The 23,291-nt window shown below is 35.1% G+C and overlaps 1 protein-coding gene across 1 annotated transcript in view; it reads left to right on the top strand.

Annotated features, from left to right (window-relative positions):
• The window catches only part of tacr3a (tachykinin receptor 3a), a 60,759-nt gene that overhangs the window by 14,599 nt on the left and 22,869 nt on the right, over window positions 1–23,291 (top strand). Inside the window, exons 2-3 of the mRNA NM_001256638.1 lie at window positions 3,725–3,913; window positions 5,008–5,158. Coding sequence (NP_001243567.1) covers window positions 3,725–3,913; window positions 5,008–5,158 — 340 coding nt within the window. The remainder of the gene's footprint in view (window positions 1–3,724; window positions 3,914–5,007; window positions 5,159–23,291) is intronic.

The following is a 23,291-nucleotide window of genomic DNA, read 5'->3' as shown; positions in this document are numbered from 1 at the left end:
GCTGTATTTAATTGCAGCACATTAATTAATCTGCATTTGTGAATGTTTATTAGGCACACACTGATATTTATATTCATGACTCTAATCAATAATTCACAATAAAACCTTCTGTTGTTTCTCCAAAAAGCCTACATAAGTGCTTTAACATCCGCTGTCCATATCCCGAAATAACCTTCTCTGCCCAAGAGTATAATTGACTGTCTAATAATCCATTCACAGCTTACAAGAGTGAGTCGTTAACCAAGCAAACAGCCTATTATCACTCTTGAATGATTGGGGGTATGTTAACAAACCACAGAGGACACACGTCGGTCATTTTTCAGACATGATTAATGGCATGTGATTGGTTAGTTTGACCATATAAAAGCTTGGATTTAAAGTAAAAAAAAAAAAATTTTAGGGTTCGACTGACCAGCCAGAAGTGTTAAACCTCATAAGATCATATTATTGTAAAACATCTGTGGAAACTTGTTGCATCAAAACTTGTTTGTTAAGTCAGTAGAACTTAACTTTTTAAAAAATTTTAATTAATTATTTTTTATGGCAGTATGTTTATGACATGTGGAGCAAGACATACAGTTGAAGTCAGAATTATTAGCCCCCCTTTGATTTTTTAAAAATGATTTTTCTTTTTTTAAATATTTCTTAAATGATGTTTAACAGAGCAAGGACATTTTCACAGTATGTCTGGTAATATTTTTTCTTCTGAAGAAAGCCCTATTTGATTTATTTCGGCTAGAATAAAAGCAGTTTTAAATTTTTTTTAATCAATTTAAAGGTGAAAATTGTTAGCCCCTTTAAGCTATGTTTTCAGATAGTCTACAGAATAAACCATCAATAACTCGCCCAACTACCCTAACTTACTGTAAGACACAGAGAGGAGTTGACATGCGGTTTCAGAAATCAGGTTAGTCAAAAACAGAATAGAAAAAATAAAATGAACAAGTGAATAACAGTTTAGGAATTTGGTAAAATCCGAAACCTTGGTAAAAATCAGCCGAGGGCTTTTCTTTTTCTGGACGGCATTTGTGAACCATTGGTTGGGTTTAGGGAAGCAAGTGAGTGGGTGGGTCAATCGGTTAAATTGGTTGGATTTAGGGAAGGAGGAGGGTGGGTCAGTCGATTTGCCGGTCGCCCAGTCAATAATTCAGTCAGTCAGACAGACGGTGGGTTGACAGCGACCTCTGGTGGGTTTACACGAGAAAATCGCGGGTGCGAACGCCACTCGCGAGAGACATTTAAGATACAAAAAAGCGCACACAGTGGCCTATTTTGAATTGGTGAAAACAAAAACGTCAAAAATACGTACCTCCCGGGACGTATTTCGTGATCTCCAGAAACATCCATAGGACTATGCTTTCAAAATGAGCCTGGGTTGGGAACAACACTTCATTTCTGAACTGTAGCCATGTTTCCGACAATACATAACATATGCATGTCTCAGTACGTTTGATTGGACTGGAATAAGACTTAATTTCAGAACTAACAGTAAATTGCATTATAAAGTCTGACACAAAGCAAGTGGGGAACTGGAAATCTGCTTCTCAGTCAGTTTAAGTTCATAATTCTTAAGACAATGAAATATTAACTTTACATAACTTGTTTCTTTTAAGTACAGTGCACTTTTGAAATATTTGTGTGAAACGAGAATGACTGAGAAGCCACATAAAAGATGAGACTTTAGCAGACGTTGCTAAAGTTGACCTTCATTCATGTCATACTTTTCCAATTCCATTATGTTTTCAACAGCAAATAAAAACTTTTGTGTTTGGGTCATTATTATTGCTCATGTTTTAGAGCCAGTTGCGGCCTAATGGTTGGGGATTTAGACTTGTAATCAAAAGGTTGCTGGTTCGCCTCATGGTCCTGGCAGGAATTGATAATGGGGTAGTGAATGAACTTCAATACCCAGCTAAGGTGCCCTTGAGCAAGGCACCGAACCCTTAATTGCTCCCCAGGCGTTAGAAGCAATAGCTGCCCACTGCATTCATACAGTCATACTTTTGCAGTAAATGTGCTCTCACTTCTTACTTGAATATGTGTGTGTGAATGGGTTAAAAGCAAAAACAAATTTTAAATATGAGTGACCATAATTGACAATACTCTCTTTACTTCATGTTAAGGTGATCACCTGGCATTTTACTGTTTCAAAAGTTCACACTTAGCAGTTGATTATGCAGCAAGTTTGGCATATGCTAGGAGAGAGCCCAGAGCTCATAAGATCCTTGTGAGGGGAGTTTGAGCTCAGGTAGTTCTCGAGAACCCCCAAATTAGTTAATCATGCATTAGTTAATGCGGGACCTGCCGTTTTTAATAATAATCACGTTCTCCTCTCAAAATTAGTTTTTAAATAAACTTCACTTAAAAAGTAGGAAAATTTGCAGGATATTTATGACTTTGACTTCTAAATTTCTAGGCCACACGGGGCTTGATTCAGAAAGGTTGTTTATCTGTTGATTTGATCTTGTGTGTGGATTATTTGGTTGTAATTGGAAAAACTCACTGACCGAAACGAGATTCGAGTCCTGTGACAGACAGAGCGGGTCACTGTTTTCTGATGCGTAAAATCCTGTGAAAAAAAAATCCTAAATACTGAACTCATATCACTAATCTTGCTAAATTCATAGAGTCATTATTGCTGTGTTGCGAAATGCTGATGTTGATGCTTTATTTGTAGTTAAATTGGCCACTGTGTTAAACAGAATAACCCTAGGATTGTGTTTATTTTCTTCTATTAATGTTGAAAAATAAGCAGATCGGGCTGACTTTAAAGCTTTTCTATAGTTAAGTATATTTTCTTTTCAGGCCAGACAAAAAAACCTCTAGTTTTGATTTCTTCCATCTACATTCTATTTTCCCTAATCTGCCCTAATGAAATGAAGCAACTGTCTAAAGTGCTAGAAAGGACAGAATTAATAGTTTTAGTCAAGCTCTTCTAGGCTGCCTGGAATACAAAGGAAATTGGAAAGATCAGGTAGGTTACTAACCTGATCTACTAGTCATCTTAAGTGCTAACAGTGATTGTTCTACTATATAACTTGTGTGTGAACTGAATCTATAAGAAGGTTTAGATAGTGTTTTCTCTTTTGATTATATCTGTATGATGCATATAAATTCCAGAACAGCTGCTTTAATTTCAGAAGCAATCAAGAAAATGCCATTATTCCTGCTGTTTCATAAGCACCACCTATTGGTAGAAAGAGAATTAGCAATTTTATTCAGCCTGTGTACAGTTTTTTTCATACAGGTATGTTTTTAGGTAGCATAAATCCACAAAGCTGAAGTCAGAGCCTTATGTTTTTACATTATATTCAGACATTTTTATCCTTGCCTACCCATGAATGTAGCATCATTGTGTGAAAAGTGATTGGTCTCCTCAAATTTAAACATTGATTGTAGCCTTAAAAAAAGAATTAGAATCATGCAATTTGCTTGTATCGCCAGTTCTGTTGTTATACAGTGTTGCATTTGCTTTTGTCAGGTTGAATTATACAGACATATTTTTTCTCACACCTGCCGTAGCACAAGATAAGAATGTCTTCTTTGATGTGACCCATTATCAATCAGCTATTAGATCATTACACAACCTGCAAATTGAAAACTGCCCGACTGCACTCTGACTTTGATGTTTTATCCGGTGATGTTTTTATGGAGCTGTATTTGAACAGACTGTGTGTGTGTGTGTGTGTGTGTGTGTGTGTGTGTGTGTGTGTGTGTTGTACAGGTACATGGCCATCATCCATCCTCTGAAACCACGACTCTCGGCGACGGCCACCAAAGTGATCATTGTGTGTATCTGGGTGCTCGCTGTGGTTTTGGCCTTCCCGCTGTGTTTCTTTTCAACCATCAAAAAACTGCCCAAACGAACTCTCTGCTATGTTGCCTGGCCGAGACCTTCAGAAGACCCTTTCATGTGAGTGCTATTTAAATATGCAAGCAATTTTTTTTCCTTTTCCGCTAGTTTATTTGTGAATCAATTTGAGCCTAAATATATTTTGATCTTTAAATAATAATAATAATAATAATGATAATAATAATAATAACAATAATAATAATAATAATAATAATAATAATAATAATAATAATAATAATAATAATTATTATTATTATTATTATTATTATTAAAATATTATTTTTTAGTGTTTATAAATAATAATTTGTTTTTTCTGATATATATAGTGTTTATATATATCAAATTATTATATTTAAACCTATCTTTATCATCATCATTATTATTATTATTATTATTATTAACAATTCTATTGTTATTTTATTTTATTTATTATAATAATAATAATAATAATAATATTTATAATAATAATAATTTTTATTGTTATTATTGTTATTATTATGAGGTACTGCTAGAATGAATAACAAACAATGTATTGTTTTATTATTATTATTATTTTATTATTATTATTATTATTATTATTATTATTATTATTATTATTATTATTATTTGTAGGTAGTAATACTATTATTAAATTATTATTAGCAACAAGTATTTTATTATTAGAACTTTGTTGTTGTTGTTGTTGCTGTTGTTGTTATTCTTCTTATTGTTATTATTATGATTGTTGTTAGTATTACTACTAGTAGTAGTAGTAGTAGCAGTAGTAGCTGCAGCATTTGTTTTTTGACATTGACAAGCACTTCCTTCTGCGTATGCATTTGAAAATCTGTCAAGTTTAGGCTGCATTACTTCTTAATGTTCACTGCAGGACTGTAAGATTCTCGATTGAAGACTGAAATATTGAAATTGAATAGTACTGTAATCACCCTGTGGGATTTGAGCCACAGTTGTAAATGCAGCCTCAGTGATCTGACAGTTTCAGACAGTTTGGGCTGCACTGAACTCTTTGCAAGATCTCCTTTTAAATAAATAGAGTCTGACAAGCAACATTCATAAAACAAAGGGCCATACCAGTGTGTGAGTGATGCAGGCTTCAGGATCCCCTTTTTGTCTAACTGGACAGTGGATTGATGTTAGTCTCTCTCTCAATACAGGTATCATATCATTGTGGCGATGCTGGTGTATGTTCTGCCGCTGGTGGTCATGGGTATCAACTACACTATTGTCGGATTGACCCTTTGGGGAGGAGAGATTCCTGGTGACTCCTCAGACAACTATCAGGGCCAGCTCAGGGCCAAGAGGAAGGTAAACAGCAGAGTCTTTCTCTTTTACTCAGTTTCATTACTCTGCTTTACTCACCTCACCAGAGCCTTCTAGATAAAGGACACAAGGCAGAAAACTAAAACAGAACAGAGAGTTGTTAGGCACTGTTTATGTGACACACTGTTTTTTTAAAGCCAAAAACAGTAAAACTTTTTATCCATGTGAATTTTCTGTTTATTTGATAACTGTGTTTTAGGCACTGAAATATACATTTGAAAGCATAAATCTAAATGAATGCATCCAAATATCCCAAAGAAACACATTTGGATACATTTGAAAAACGATTTTAAAGGAACACTACACTTTTTTTTTTTTTGAAAATATGCTAGTTTTACAACTCTCCTAGAGTTAAACAGTCGAGTTTGACAATTTTTGAGTCCATTCAGACAATCTCTGAGTCTCAGAAGCATTTTTAGCTTAGCTTTGCATAAATCATTTAATCGGTTTAGACCATTAGCATCTTGCTCAAAAAAGTTCATATTAACTTGATGCTTCTGTAGTTAAATCATGTATTAAAACCTACATAAAATGAAAAGTTTTTAATTTTCTAGGCTAATATGGGTATGAACTATACTCTCATACGGGTGCAATGATCAGTTCTGTTTTACTCTGTTTATCTCGCTGTACCAGAGCCTTTAAGATGAAGTACAAGAGCGGAAAACTGAAACAGAACAAAGAGTTCTTAGGCGCCATTTACATGAAACACCTTTTTTAAAGCCAAAATCGTTGATTGTTTGTTCAATTGATAATGGTGTTTTGGGGACTGAAACATACACTTGAAAACATAAATTCAATACAACTCAATTAAATTCATCTTTATTTCTATAGCACTTTTAAAGTCTAGATTACAGTCTTAACATAGAGTTCTAGTAAATTGAAACTGTCAGTCCAGTTTTCAGAGTTGAAGTTCATTTTAGTTCAGTTTAGTGTGGTTTAATTTTCACTGGTTAAAGTCCAAACTCTGAAGAGCAAATCTATCGATGCTCAGCTCCACAAGTCTCAAACCATGCAAGCCAATGACAAATTTCAACAATTGACAAAGTGAAGAAACTTTTTTTTAATATATGCTAATTTTACAACTCCTTTAGAGTTAAACTGTTGAGTTTTATCATCTTTGACTTCATTCAACCTATCTCTGGGTCTGGCAGAAGCACGTTTATCTTAGCTTAGCATAAATCATTGAATTGGATTAGACCATTAGCATCTCACTCAAAAAAAAAAAGGAGGTTTAGCTAATCTGCTTATCCTGACTCTTCTGTATTTACATCATTACATCATGTTGCTATTTTATAGGCTAATATGGTTAGGAACTATGCTCTCATTCAAGCATAACAATCAAGGAGCTTTGTTGCCGTACCATGGCTGTAGCAGGCACAATATTATGCATCACTTTTACCAAGTTATATAGCTAAGGACTGTTTATAATATAGTTGGTGTGGCAGCAAAGTACCTTGATTGTAATACAAAAAATTATTCTCTATTATAATAACCGCAATACTCATTCATTCATTCTCTTTTTGGCTTAGTCCCTTAATTAATCTGGGGTCGCCACAGCGGAATGAACCGCCAACTTTTCCAGCATATGTTTTAAGCAGCGGATGCCCTTCCAGCTGCAACCCATCACTGGGAAACATCCATACACACTCATTCACACGCATACACTGCTGACAATTTAGCTTACCCAATTCACCTATACTGCATGTCTTTGGACTTGTGGGAGAAACTGGATCACTCGGAGGAAACCCACGGGGAACACATGCAAACTCCACACAGAAATGCCAACTGACTCAGCCGAGGCTCGAACTAAGGACCTTCTTGCTGTAAGGCTACCCGCTGCACCTTCGTGCTGTCCCATAACTGCAATATATTCTATAATAAAATATTAACATTATTCTATAATAATTTAAATAAAATAATATAGCCTTTTTCACATCTGACACACTGCAGTGACACAAACAAGAGACACTATATAATACTTTGTTATATATTCTATTTTAATAGCACTGGCAATAGTACTTGCAGAGCTGTGATTTAAACAAAACAAACTCCTTTTTTAAAGTGGGATGGGCTACTAAATTTCTACCACCCAATTTTCCCTATAAATATATGTATTTCAAGACACTTCATTGGACTTTAATTAGCCCTCAAAAATCAACTTGATTTTCTGCATGCAAAATTCAGATGTACATTAATGCTGTGGTCGAACGCACCACACACTAAAGCCTGATTTATACTTCTGCGTCAAGTGACCGGCGTAACCCACGGCGCATGCAATGTGTGTAGCTGTGCATTTATACTTCTGCACTCTGTCTCTGTCGGTCTGCATTAACACTTCCGAAACGCTTGTTGGCAGTGAGGTGTAAATGTTCCTCTGTGTCGAATTTCTTCGCTGCTTTTTTGCTTTTCCTGAACACTTCCGGGATGTACAAGTGGCTCAAACTCGCTCATTTTGAGGCAGGAACCGGCGACGTGCAACAGCTTTAACTATGAGGTAAACACAAAACAAAACTTTCCATTCAGAGCTCCTTCACGGAACTCCACACTTGTAAACAATCGCTCCATCAGGCTCGCACCATTCACGCGTCTCTCGGTCCCGCCCAGACTCGTCAGCGCTACCAAGCCGACCAATCACAGAGCTTGTGCTACGCGTCGTTGCGACGTATAGTTACATTTTTTGAGAGGTGCACGTCAGCGACGCCGACGGCCACGGCGAAGGGCTATGCTTCAGCGCCGTAGCATACGCCGGCGTTTGACGCAGAAGTATAAATCAGCCTTTACACTCAATGCATTATTACAAGGATCAATAAGATATTAGGGAAGGAAGTTCTTTAAAGAAAATGGAAAGGCTTGAGAGTCCAGCAGGTCAATTATTTGACATGCCGGAGGGAGTCGATGAAAGAGAAAGATGGAGACACTGATAAACCCCTGAGAGAGAGTCTTTTAGATAGTAGATTTTTTTGCACACAAATATTGCTAGCTGTGGTAAAAAAGATATGGGCTACATGTCAGTCAAAACTAATTAAACGTAAACATTGGTTTCTGCTGTGGGCATTATAGCAGCAACTGGCAGTCCGTGGGCTGAAGTTGACCTGTCATTCATTTTTCTGCTGCTCTACAAATGATTTTAATGAAAAGCAGTGGATTCAGGATTTAGCTGTTGTTTAGTGGACACCGGTTCTTTGTCTTTTTTTTTACTTTTAATTTTAGTTGATGAACTTGAATGAGGCCGCTATGAGTTTCCACGCTTTATTACATTTAATCCAATCAGTTGATTTACTTGGGCTGTCAATCACTTAGAGTTAATAAGAAATGGCGACTCAATGAATTACTTGGTATATGTTAATTATTAGTAATTAGTTCTACCAAATTTAAACATTCTGTGAAGATTTACTTTCCCTGAAGTTCCTTTAAACCTGATATGTATATACTACATAGTATATGCATTTCTTTCTTCTCCAACACACTAAAGAATATTTTGAAGAATATTAGTAACCAATATTAGTTACCAGTTATTATTATTATTATAGCAAAACTGAAACACTTCATTTCAACAAGTCAGTTAATTATTGTCTTATTTTAATAAATAATACTTAAATGAAAACAAAAACTAGAAATAACATCATAAAATAAATAATAATGTACTGTGATATAATATCATTTAGAATTTTTAATTTAAATTTATTAAATGGTATAGCCTCTTCTTTTCAAGAGGTCTCTAAGAAGTACATAAATCAAACGGATTACAACACATCATAACAAACATACAGCTAAACAAACAAGCTGCACACTTTACCTGAAACACTTCCCACAGTTTAAAGGGTAAGCAAACAAAAAGATGTAACCAAAAGTACAATCAATTTGCTATACAAATAAATAATAAACATTCAAATTGGAACCAATATTAAAAACATTTACAAAATGTTGAAAAGACTAAATGTCTTAATTGATTTAAGAGAAGAAGGAAGATTGTTCCAGTCAAAAAGAGATTTGTATTGAAAGGACCAATGGCCACTTTCTGTTGTAATTCTTGGAACAAAAAGTATTTCTGTTGCATATGACAAAGAGAATCTGTAGAGGTAAATCAAACAAAAAACTGCTTTGAATAAGAAGGGTTAGCACATTTAACACATTTAATAACAATAAACACATTTAAATAGAAACAAATACTAATGATATTGTTTACGGAACTTGAAGCAAACCAAGGCTTCATCTGAAACCGCATACTTCCATAATATATAGCATGCTAAAAACAGTATGCAAGCCGAGTATAAAATTCATGAATTCATGAATGGGAGTGAAGTAACGCAACAGACGCGGGTAGGTCACATGATCATGACAAAATGGCGGATGTCATACTACTGTCATTCATATCGTATAGAACGGATTTTCTAACGACTGAGTAGTACGTTTAAATTCAAATGCAGTACCTACTGAGTAGTAGGCGATTTCGGACGATTTATAATATGCAATCATGGGTTCTATATGAACATCTTAAAACTAACCTACATAGAGAGTTGAAGGCAGTATTTAGGGTTTTAAATTATTATCAGAGGTAATAATATAAATAATATCAGCATAATCAATAATAGGGAAAATTAATTGAGAAATTAATAATATAATATAATATAATATAATATAATATAATATAATATAATATAATATAATATAATATAATATAATATAATATAATATAATATAATATAATATAATATAATAAAGATTGTAAATTCCAATAATGCAATTTTCTTGAATGTCAAAATATCCGTTATTTCATTTCCATATATTTTATTGTGGCCAGTAACTAGTCTCTAGATCATGCCATCGGTTTTCACAATCAACTTTACCCATGCTTTCATGTTTGTTTGTCTGTGTAACACAGAAACAGTATGTGTCCTGGTCAGACGTGTTTGGCTGTTGCATCACATCACATACACTGTTGCCTCAGACTGGAAATGGCATTTTTAAGACGCTGCTTCAAATTAAAGAATCGTACACAACTTTGTTGCTCTGCGTCCAACTTTTTCAAATGCAAGAAGGTAGCCCGTGTAAATAGCTCTACTCTATCTGTGCCACCTGATTGACTTGAGCATGATTTGGGAGGCGTATTGCCTGTAGAACAGGTAAGGGGGTTATAAATAAACATGTTTAATGATTCATAATTATCATGCTAAGTTAAGTAGATTAACAAATTGCTCTAGCATTTATGCAAATGAGCGTATCAATCTTCAGGCTTAGAAGAGATGAGTCACAGTCAAAAATAAAATTGAAGGGAGATTTTTTTTATACTGTTATAAACTGGCGTCTCATTTTTATTTATCTGTAGTCCTCACTGATCATAATGATAACATGGTGCATATATTCTTTGTCTGCGGTCATTCATCTTAATATTTTTTTGCTAAAGAAAACATAAATTGCACTGAAAGGCAAAATATGACATTTTATAGATGTGTATTTACTAAGTAAAGCATTATTTTAGAGAGGGGTAAAATGATAACTTTAATCTAAGAAATGGACCAGATTTGAGGGGGATCAAAATTACTTTAGAATTTTGGCAACATCAAAATGTTATATTTTACACCAGTCTGTTAAAATCTTTTGACTTTAGCAATCTTTGTTGCTTTATTTTGTTAAAGGTAACAGGTGACAAGTTAGAAAATAGGTAAAAGTGCTTTAAAATTGCATACATGTAAATCGAGAAAAATTAAAGATATCTTAATGTCTTAATTGCTTTTGAGTGAGATGCTAATGGTCTAATTCGATTCAATGACCTATGCTAAGCTAAGCTAAAAGTGCTCCCGCTAGACCCAGAGATCGGCTGAATGGATTAAAATAGGGTAAAATTAAACTATTTAACTCTAGAGTGGTTTTAAAGAAGCTTATTCCAAAAAAAAGTGGACTGTTTCTTTAAGATATTTTGAATACTTCTTGAGTTACAGATATGCATATAAAGCAATCTCTGTGGAAGTACAATTAATGCTGTCATCTTTCTCAAGTCATTTTGTTCCAACAATCTGATGAAAAATAACAATTTGACCCTCAACAAAATACTAGTTTACTCCATAAATACAGAATAGATTCATGACATTTTAGATTTTGGCTATATTCAAAATACAAAAAGTATGGAAAAATCCAGCCATTGGGTTAATTTGATCAAATAAATTTAAACCTTTTTTTAACCCAACCCAACATTTGGGTGAATACAACCAAGCATTTTTTTTTGCTTAGTATATATTGGACCTTTGTTTATACAAAATGATTTATTTTGATACTTTTGTCCGTTAGTTTTTTAGTCTTCAAATGAAATGCACAGTTCTGAATTACTCATTTCATTCAGATAATCTTGTGTTTGAAGGAATTAGTTGCAAATCCTTTTATAAGGGATGAAGCATTTATCGACGTGTTCTTAGCGCTGAATGCAATGGATTTTCGAAGATAACCTTGGTACGCAAGTGGTCAAGCTTGGGGCATTTGCACAGAAGAGCACTTAGCAAATTAGCATGGTTCATTTATAGTACATTGTGGCTTAGCTAATGCTAAACTGATCAAGAAAAACTAAACTAAAGCTCTGGATTCAGAAAATAAACAAATATTTGGTGGTTTACTCTAAACTCAAAAGTCTTGTTTTTTCATAGCGTATGCTGAAATCTGGGACATTTTATTTCTGTTTTGTCTCTTAGTAAATCAGTAACAAATTCCTGTGGAGCGTTGAGGGACGTGACAATGATTACCTTCAGAGCTCTGTTTGAGTCTGCTTTATAGTGTTGTGATTCTTGTGTAAAAGCATTAGTGCCACCTCAGCGTGCTCCTCTGTGTACTATAGATGAGAATCCTACGGGCACCTCGAAATATAGCCATTGAACACTAATTAAAGCCAGATGGGCCATTAAATGTAAATGATGTGACTTGTCTAATTGATGGGCTAGATTAAGATGTTATAAATGAATTTTACAAACTGTTGCAGCCTAAAGGCACGGTTCACACAAAAATGAAAAATCACTGTCAATTTGTACACTCACAGATGGTCTGAGATGTGGTTTTTGTCTTTAGTAGTACATTAAAGATGTTTATCTGAATCTGTGGTCCTTTGTGATTCATAAAACTTGTCAAAGTTACAGGCAAAACATATACAGGCTAATATAAATTAGTAGCCATGTGTCAAGGATAGTTTTTGGGTGTAATTAATTGCAAAGTAAGAAGTTGCTGTAATTAAAATAATCATGCACCGAATAACTATGCTTCTCATACTACAGTACATACTCTGATTGCTCAAATCAGTGGTCAGAGTTAAAGAAGCAATGATGTAGAACACATTATCAGTACATACACTCACCGGCCACTTTATTAGGTAAACCTGTCTTACTGTTCGTTAATGCAAATTTTTTTATCAGCCAATCACATGGCTGCAACTCAATGCATTTAGACATGGACGATCTGCTGCTGTTCAAATTGAGCATCAGAATGGGGAAGAGAGTTTACTTTGAATGTGGCATGGTTGGTGCCAGATGGGCTGGTCTAAGTATTTCAGAAACTGCTGATCTACTGGGATATTCATGCACAGCCATCTCTAGGGTTTACAGAGAATGGTTAGCAATGGTTAGTGAAAATATGCAGTGAGCGGCAATTCTGTGGCCGCAAATGCCTTGTTGATGCCAGAAGTCAGAGGAGAATGACCGGACTGGTTTGAGCTGATAGAAAGGCAACAGTAACTCAAATGACCACTCGTTACAAGCGAGGTATGCAGAAGAGCATCTCTGAAAGCACAACATGTCCAACCTTGAGGCAGATGGACTAGAGCAGCAGAAGACCTCACCGGGTGTCACTCCTGTCAGCTAAGAACAGGAAACTGAGGCTACAATTCACACAGGCTCACTAAAATTGATAATAGAAAATTGGAAAAACTTTGCCTGGCCTGATGAGTCTCGATTTTTTTTGCTGCAACATTCAGATGGTAGAGTCATCAACAATCTATAAAGTGGCCAGTGAGTGAACATAACGCTGAACTGAACTAAACTGAACGTCAACAGTTCAGTTGCTTTGACACAATCTACAATGTAAAGGGCGTCATCAAAAATAAAGGTTGAACTGAAAAAATAGAGCAGCTCAATCCACTTGTTAAGTTGGGACCTATGGAGTTCTGTTCCTGTGTCTAAGTTGCTAACCATAAAGTTGTTCAAAGTGTTAGGTTAACTTAATCAATTTGTGTTGGGACAGGAAAAAGGAATTAAGTTACTTTGTTAGTTTTTACAAATTAAAGTGAATTAAACAAAATAAAAACAATTAAGTTTTCCCACAAAAGCTCAAGAATTGTGTTAATTCAGATAATTTTAAATAAGTTGTTTGAACAAACAGCAAACATCTCTTTTTGAACATATAGTGTATGCGCGTCCTGTGGTGTGAATGCTCAAGTGTGATTTCAGGCCGTAAATACATTATTAAATTAAGAAAGAAATTACATTTCCGGGTGAATTATACCTTATAAATACAGTATGGGACATTTTTAAAACCGTTTGGAGATGTCCACGTTGCTGAGCCACATAAAAATATGTGAAGACTTGTGCAACTGACGGTATGCTTCTCTCCTGAACTTGAAAGTGTAATTGGCTGAATCGAAAAGCTGTATTAAGATTGTCTGTAGGGTCGAATCGAGATCACAATCTTTTTTCAATTAATCGTGCAGCCCTACTACAGGTTTGTCAATTCTACAGCATGACAGATTACAAACTAAACAGGGTAAAACTAAATAATATTAAATATAAACAAATATATTTGCAGAACCTTACCAAAAAATTGAATATGAAGGTTTTCCAGCACATAAAGAAATACTAATAAATTATTTTCAAGTTTCAGCTCACAAATGTACATATGTATTCATGCAAATACATCACATTAGTTTTATACACAAGAGGTTTTAGGTAATTCGTCTACATGCAGTGTAAAAAAAATGTAATCACAAAAAGTCAAGACAACAAATATTATGATGTTGCTTTAATCAGGTTTCAACAAAGTTCTTTGACAAAGTTTAACTTAATATTTTTAGTCATTTTGAATGATGTAAGTTGACATGACTAAAAAATTTACTTGATTCAGCTTTTTTACAGTGTGTTGTAGATATAAATCTTATATGTTCTGTATATGGTCCAGCAACCCATTATAAAGGCAGTGAACCTTTCCCTGGCTCAATTGGCATTTTATATATATTCTACCACCCAATCAATAGCATTCATTGCTCAGTCGGCTGCAGTTATATGTTTCATTAACAGCCGCAGCTATTGTGCTGCTCTCTGTTTCGATCAACGCCATCTCGCCTGCTCCCTACGGTTTTCTCCATCATCACGTTTCTTTCTTGCATTAGTGTCTGGCATGCCAAGTCTGAGTGTTTGGAGCTCTTGTAGATTCCATATGCCTCCAATTTGTGTGCTGTGTAAAGGTGATTATGGAGAACCTTAAGCATGACCACCTTTTTCAGCTTTCAGGAGACCTTCTGTTAAAGCTGGGAATATTTTCATTTGCAACTCTTAGAAGATTGCAGAAGCTTGGTGACAAACACTTCTATATTTCAGGCTCTGTGTGGCCACTGACAACCTAGACGAAGCTTTTCAATAGAGATGGTGGATTTTTTTCTTTTTCTGGACATGCTTTAAATGAATGGTGCACAGAATGGGCTGCCTAAGATTGGAGATCTGCTTTATGTAGAGTATTTTCAAATTGAAGAAGTGCGAGTTGGTCTTTATAATCTAATTATGCCAAGCTTTCCCGGTAATTTTTCCAATCATGTTCTTAAGGTAATCTAACTTAATGGTGTAAGGTATTTATTGAAGAAGAGATGCCTGTTCCCTGAATCAGCACATTGGCTTCTCACTATCAGGAGGAAGGAACTGAAGTATGTTGTTGTGGATTTGTAAGACTGAAAGGTTCTTTACATTTCTTATCAATATAAAACATGTGTAAACATAGAAATTGTATCATGGCAAACATAGAAAACAAAAACTTCAGTGAAACAGAAAATGCATGCTTTCTTAATGTTAATTAACATTGTTGAGGTTTATGAAGAAGATTATTGAGATATGGGTCTCAGAAATAAGACTAGAGATTAATAAAAATGGTAAAGCACTTGGCTCCATGGTAAAAATGAATTAAGGAGATTAAAGGGGTGGTCCAGAGTGTAATTTTAAGGTTTGGTTGTGTTTATAAGATGCAAAGCAATGTGTGATCATGCTTCATTTGTAGAAAATCACGTAATATTTTCATATATCTTACTTTGATTATATACAGCTACTCCGCTAACATGAAAATGACTGTCATATTTCGGAGTTCGTCCGAAAGGCCCACCCTTAAGAGGCTCTAATTGGTCAGCTAACATAATGTGCTGTGATTTGCGGATCGGCTTCACGTCACCACGTCATGCCCCTACAAGCACACACTTTTGCGCTGTGTAAACAGTAGCTGAATCAGACAGAAAATGAAGAGCACACAGCTGAACCTATCTAAACGCATGCCATCGAAACTAAAATCTGACAAGTGTCTTTCACATTTATTCGGAATAAGCTTGTGTAAGTAATATGAAACGTTCACAAATCTTTTGCAAGTTTGTGGACGCATAGAGAGATACTGAAAGCGTCTGCATAGAGAGACACTGCATCGCTGCTGAAGATTGTGGGTGTTTACAGCGGTTTGACTGATTTGTTAGCAGTGCCAAACAGTATTTCCTGTGGTTTATTTGCTTGTTTACATCCTCACTACAACATATCATTAACGCTAGAAACTGTGCCTGTAATTAATCAATTTTATCAAATAAGAATACTTACAGGTTGTGGCTCACAATCCACAGCTTTGGAAGAGTTTTTAGTCAAGTCCAGCACTGAACTGAGATTTTGAAAGATCTCCTTTGTCAAATGCTAGCTATATAGATAAAAAAAAAATTTTTTTGATAATTTTCTGGAAGATAATTCAATTTAACTGTTAGCACTTCCCTCTTTGTGTCATGTCCTTTGGAAGCCCAAATACAGAAACAGAAGAAGCTCTGTGGAAATAGTAGCGTTTGAATGGCATTTTATCTTTCACTGCTTTAACATAACAGCACCTCTCGCCAAGCCCAGTTGCTTCGTGGGGTGTATGCACATAGTGTATGCGCGTAACTTGAAATGCTTGTGACCTCACTTGTCCGGATGTATTTTTTTGTAGTCCACAAATTTGTTTGCTGTAGGTTTTGCTAAGCTAACTCCCTTTGCATTAGCATTCAGAGATGTTGTTTATGTTCACACAGCTACATTACACATCGACTAAAGTTTTAAATATGATATCGTAGTGGATCACCCCTTAAAAAATTATTTCAAACACTAAAGAAAAAGCTCAAAGCTGGTAACCAATGACTTCCATAGTAGAAAAAAACAATAACACTTTAAAATAAGTTTGCATTAGTTAATGTTATTGCATTTGTTAACATGAACAGGTAACAAACAATTTATTACAGAATTTGTTCTTATTAGTTAATGTTGAACTATATATAATAAATGCTTTACAAGAATTGTTCATAATTAGTTTATGTTAGTACATACATTTACTAGTGAGACCTTATTGTAAAGTGTGACCGTAAAAACAAATACTATGGAAGTCAATGGTTACCGGTTTTTAACCATTTTTAAAATATCGTCTTTTGCATTCAAAAGAAGAAAGAAAGTCAAACCGGTTTGTGAAGGGTGAGTAAATGATGACAATTTTCATTTTTAGTGAACTATCCCTTTAAGACAGCTGCTCTTGACTTTGCATGTAGAGTAGGTTTTCGGCAACATGGTTCAAAAGCATCATTGAAGCTTTGTGTCTACCTTTGGGATTACAAATGCAGTGCACAATTTGGATTGCAAGAATCTGTTAATAAGACTAATCTAAGCCTGAGGAAAGTGATCTTGTGAGTTTTGCTCTGATGATTATGCATTAGGTACTCTGTTCTCAAGGCACGCTTTTCTCAAGCTGTTTGGAAAGTGTTGTTTGTGCATGTTTGTGTATTTCAGCAGTGCGTCGTGGTCTGAAAGTTAATTCATGAAGTTATTTTTAATCTCTGCAATGAGAAAAATAGAATGAAACGTTCAGTTTCTGATGTTGTAACAGGAGAAATGCATTTTGCTAATGTCAGAATCACTCTTAAAGGGATGGTTTGCCCAGAAATGACAGTATCATTTTCTCACTCACAATGGTTTTAAACCATTTCTTTCTTGTGTGAACACAAAAGAAGATATTTTAAAGAATGCTGGAAAACGGGTGGGCATTGACATCCTTAGCAGTGGAAAACAATATGGAATACAATGGACAGAAATTGTCCCTTAAAAGCCTTTTAAACCTAGCATAAGATATGTCAGGTTGATAAAAGCACTAATATAAAAATCAATTGAGCAAATTTGCATATTTAAATGAATTTCATTCAGGTTCTCATTTCAATAGTCAAAAGTTTTACTTATTGTATCCCACATTTAAAGACTTACAGGCATATGAATGGTACAGCATTACAGATAACAAGCACACAACTAAATAATAAGGAAAAGATCACTATATTTGAAAAACCTTACCAAAAATGTGATTATTATAAGGTTTTCCAGCACATATAAGAATCTTAGTCAATGATTTTTTGGCTTCAGATACAAAGTTTTGTATATTCACTAACAGGTCACTTTATTAGGTACACCTGTATAACTGCTTGGTAATGCAAATTTCTAATCAGCCAGTCACATGGCAGCAACTGTAGGTGCAAATGCCTTGTTGATGCCAGAGGTAAGAGAAGAATGGCCAGACTGGTTTGAGCTGATAGAAAGACAAGAGTAACTCTAATAACCACTCATTACAACCAAGGTATTCAGAAGAGCATCTCTGAACGCACAATACGTCCAAACGCGATGGCAGATGGGCTACAGCAGCAGAAGACCACACCGGGTGCCACTTCTGTTAGCTAAGAACAGAAAACTGAAGCTACAGTTGGCACAGGCTGACCAAAATTAGACAATATAGGATTGGAAAAACGTTGCTTGTTCTGATGATTATCGATTTCTGTTGTTACATTCGTATGAGTCAGAATTTGGCATCAACAATATAAAAGCTTAAATCATTCCTGCCTTGTATCAACGGTTCAGCCTGCTGGTGGTGGTGTAATGGTGTGGGGGATGTTTTCTAGGCACACTTGGCCCATTAGTGCCAATTAAGCATTGTGTCAATGCTACAGCCTACCTGAGTATTGTTGCTGACCATGTCATCCCTTTCTGTCCACACAGTAACAATATTCTGATGGCTACTTCCAGCAGGATAACACACCATGTCATAAAGCATGAATCATCTCAGACTGGTTTCTAGAACATGACAATGAGTTCACTGAACTCAAATGGCCTCCACAGTCACCAGATCTCAATCCAATAGAGCACCTTTGGGATGTGGTGGAACGGCAGATTTAAATCATGTATGTGCAGCCGACAAATCTGCAGCAACTGTGTGATGCTATCATGTCAATATGAAGTAAAATCTAAGGAATATTTCCAGTACCTTGTTGAATCTATGCCACGAAGAATTAACCAGTTTTGATGGCAAAACGGGGTCCAACCCAGTTCTATACACCCAGTGTATATTGGTTATATTTATGCAAATGCAGTATTATTTTTAAATAGGATGTTTCAGTTGGTAATTTGGTGGCACTGCAGTAAATATTCATCTTAAAGGCTGTGTAATAAATTGGACACAGGAATGCATTTCAAGAGAGAGCAAGCATAACCGTTGTTGTGAGTGCGGTTGTTTCTGTTCATTTGTGTTTGCCATCTGACACTGTTAATCAATCAAATTTGTGAATGCGCGCACAAAAGCATTGAATTGAGAACCTATTTAACATTTCTTGAGCGTGCTGTGGATAATTATAATCAAAAATTTAGAGCGCAAAGCTTCAATCCAACTCTGCTGGAAGACAACGACTGCTGCCGTAGTGTGTTAACTCCAATCACAAACGCACACTTGTAAAGTTTTCGCTTATCTCATCCAAAGCAGACCGCTAAGTGTCTGAGCCACAGTAATATCACGATCCATTTCCATCCATATTAGCTTTGTGGCTGGATATTGGCATGAACAAAAACTCTTTTTGGATAGTAATTGCAAGCATTTGCGCACAAAGACGCCTAGCAAACTTTAGGAGCTAATTCACTACTCATTAATTAAAACTGACATTTGAATATTTGAAATAGTTAAAATATCACAAGTCAGAAGTTTGGGATCAGTCATATTTTAGGATGTGAACAATAATATATTCAGTCTCCACTGCACACCAAGGCTATATTTATAAAAAATAAAAAAAAACTTTATTATAATACAAGTGATATTTTATATGAAATATTATTTTAGTGCAAAATTTACTTTATAAAGTAATTTATTCCTGTAATAATTAGTCTTCAGTGTTTTATCTTATATCAATTATATTTTCTGCTATTATTATTATTATTATTATTATTATTATTATTGTACAACAACAACAACAATATTATTACTATTATTATTACAAAAACAACAATAATATAATAAACATTTATTATTATTATTATTATTATTATTATTATTATTATTATTATTATTATTATCATTCTGAAAGCTGAACATTTTACTTTTCAGGCTTTATTGAATAGAAAGTTCAAAACAATAGTATACACTTTTATTTTAATAAAAATATTTTGCAACTTTATACATGTTTTTTCCTGTCATGTTGGATCAGTATAATGCATCCTAGAGTTGTTAGAGATGCTTTTAAAATCCTAGAGATGTTTTTAATATCGATAATAATCAGAAATGTTGCTTAAGCTTTAAGTGAGTGTATTGTAATACTATCCAAAGTAATGCAATGGACTAAAAACTGCAGTAAAGATGCTAAAAATTTTATTCTGATTCACATATATTAAATGTGATAAAATATATTAATATTAAAGAGTTGAAATAGCATTTTTTATCACACAAATACATCCTTGATGATTTTTTCTTTTTAAATAAAATATCTATTTTCCTTCTCTTCACCTTATACTTAGTGATGATTGCTTTACCTTTAGTAATAGCTGGCTATTTATACACACGGAGGCAAATCAGATTTCTTTTTCCTTTTAGCCTATTTCCAGAAACCTTTAATTGAATTTAATGTGACATCGAATCATTTAAATAATACCTTCTGATTAGTCGATTTACTAATAAGAGGAGGCTGTCAATAAAACTCACCTGGGCTTTTACACATGGAAAAAATATATGTTATTACATTGATCTGAGATATGCAATATGTACATCGTCAATAAATGGATTAAAATAACAGTTTGTCAGTATTGACTGTGAATCTGAGATACTTCACAGTCTACAGGCTGAATATTCTGCATAATCAGCCTCTGACAGTATTAAAAATGATTCCAGCATTGTTTGCTGGAATGACTTTGTCAGTGAACCATTATGGCCAGTGTCAATGTCATCTCATTCAGCGTGGATCTGTTTGGCTAGTCTATATGTGTGAAGTTACTGAAAGTGGATTTTTCTTTTTTCCTCTTTCTTCTGTATATACTGTACATCTCCATGTCAAGATGTTTTTATGCTGGTTTTATAAATTGGTTTTGTATGCTTTATGTTTTATTTGCCGTGAAATCCGAAAACGTGGTCAAAATCGGACGAGGGCTTTTCTTTTTCTGGAGGGCATTTGTAAATCATCGTTTGGGTTTAGGGAAGGAGGAGGAGGGGTGTGGCTGGGTCGGCTGATTGGCCGGCCACCCAGTAAATCGTTCAATCATTCAGTCAGTCTGACAGACAGCCTATCGACAGCGACCTTCAACGGCTTTTTACGCGAGAACAGCGCAGGCGCGGAAAAGCACGTTAAAGACGCGAAAAAAGCGCACAGCGGCCTCTCGCGGATTACCGAAAACAAAAACTGCACAAATACGTACCTCCCAAAACGTATTTCGCGATCTCCAGAAACGTCCGTGGGGCTACGTTTCCAGAATGAGCCTGGGTTGTTAGGAACGGTATCACAGAAAATTTTGCCGGTTTTATAACCTTGACTTTTCAAAACCGCGGTATACCTTGAAAACGGTTATCGTCCCATGCATAAATGTGACGGATCTCATTTTTTAATCTCCGTATCAGGAGTTTTGGAGAACGTTTGATCGACTGAGGATTAGATTGTGCAGAAAGGACTAAAATACACTCCAAAAAATGTAAATACATAAACACTTCTGTAAAATGAGGTTAAACAACACATTTTTCTTTTTTTTTTTCGGAATAACTTCAATGTTCCACACAATTCCTTCTTGTAGTCCAAACACAAATTGATTAAGTTATCTTAATTGTTTTTATAAATTTAAGTAGATTGAACATAAAACAGTTAAGTTGTCCTCCTAAAATCTCCAAAATTGTGTTAAATCAGCGCATTATAAATTAGTCTGAACAAGCAACAAACACATTTTTTTAGTGTACATCATACAGTAAATGTGTCATGTTTGTTTCTTTTTCGGAGCCTGCATCTAAATCACAATCCACTTTTCTTTTATGCACAACAGAAGCTCAGACAGTCTGCCAAAAATTCCCATTGGGTTTCAGAAAAGCAAGAGATCAATGCTGCGTTGGAAGGACATGGGTGTTCGGAAATGATGACTTTTTAAAATTAATTTTGGCTGAATTATTCCTTTCAAAACCCATTTTGCATCACAACACAATCTGTGCTGCTAAACAGACTGTGATGGTAATATCTGGCAAAATATTCTGTGATCATAGCTGATTAAATAAGCTGTTTGTAATGTTCATCTGCTTTTCTGACACAAGGATTGATGTGAAGGGCCGGTTCTCTGGTTATATTATGACACCAGCGATTGGCATGCCAATAGATATGTCAATAAATCTCTTTCTGAATCTATATTGGAGGAAGGATTGCTTCTGATAATGAGAGTAGACGGTGGTTTTCGCTTCACATGATTATGTTTGAGAATAGCATGATTCCACTGATAGTTTGCTAAATCAGTATTGATCAGGATTAAAGTGAGTGTGACTACTGAAGTAAAGAGGGAGTTTATTTGCTTTACTGACAGTCTGAGGTGAAAAAAAACACCCTGCTGTTAAATCTGTCCGCTTGTTTAAGTGTGTATATTACCCTGTAAACAATGATGAGTATGTTGGTGATAATGCTGATTGTATTGATAGTAAATGCATTGAGTATTTTATGTAAAACTTTGAAAACAATTCTGAATAATCCATTCTGAACTGCTGAGAAGTTGTCAGCAACATATCATTTTAGATCTGTAACAAATTTGCATAATGCCTGTCTATGGTTTTTCAAACAAAACAAAAAACTCATCACATCAAGAGGAACAAAATCATTCGAAATGCAAAACATTTATTGTAGTGCAACTTTTGCAAATTATTCTATAATCGTTGAAGATGTTAAATTAATCTCTTACATCATATACACTACCTGACAAATTGTCATCGATCCCAGTTGTAAGAGAAACAAATAATGACTTGACTTCTAGTTGATTATTTGGAAAAGTGGCAGAAGGTAGATTTGGAAGGTAGAAGGTAGATGAATCATCTGTTGAACTGTGTCCCAATTATCACAAATACTGCAGAAGACCTATTGGAACCTGCATGGACCCAAGATTCTTACAGAAATCAGTCATGTTTGGTGAAGGAAAAATCATGGTTTGGGGTTACATTCAGTATCGGGGCATGTGAGAAATCTGCAGAGTGGATGGCAACATCAACAGCCTGAGGTATCAAGACATTTGTGCTGCCCATTACATTACAAACCACAGGAGAGAGCAAACTCTTCAGCAGGATAGCGCTCCTTCTCATACTTCAGCCTCCACATCAAAGTTGCTGAAAGCAAAGAAGGTCAAGGTGCTCCAGGATTGGCCAGCCCAGTCACCAGACATGAAAATCATTGAGCATGTATGGGGTAAGATGAAGGAGGAGGTAATGAAGATGAATCCAACGAATTTTGATGAACTCTGGGAGTCCTGCAAGAACGCTTTCTTTGCCATTCCAGATGACTTTATTAATAAGCTATTTGAGTCATTGCAGAGATGTATGGATGCAGTCCTCCAAGCTTATATGAGTCATACACATGAATCTTTTCCCACTG

Source organism: Danio rerio, chromosome 1, assembly GCF_049306965.1.
Source record: "Danio rerio strain Tuebingen ecotype United States chromosome 1, GRCz12tu, whole genome shotgun sequence".
NCBI classification, from domain to species: domain Eukaryota; kingdom Metazoa; phylum Chordata; class Actinopteri; order Cypriniformes; family Danionidae; genus Danio; species Danio rerio.
The sequence above is the reverse complement of the archived record's forward strand: the minus strand, read 5'-3'. Positions and strand labels throughout refer to the sequence as shown.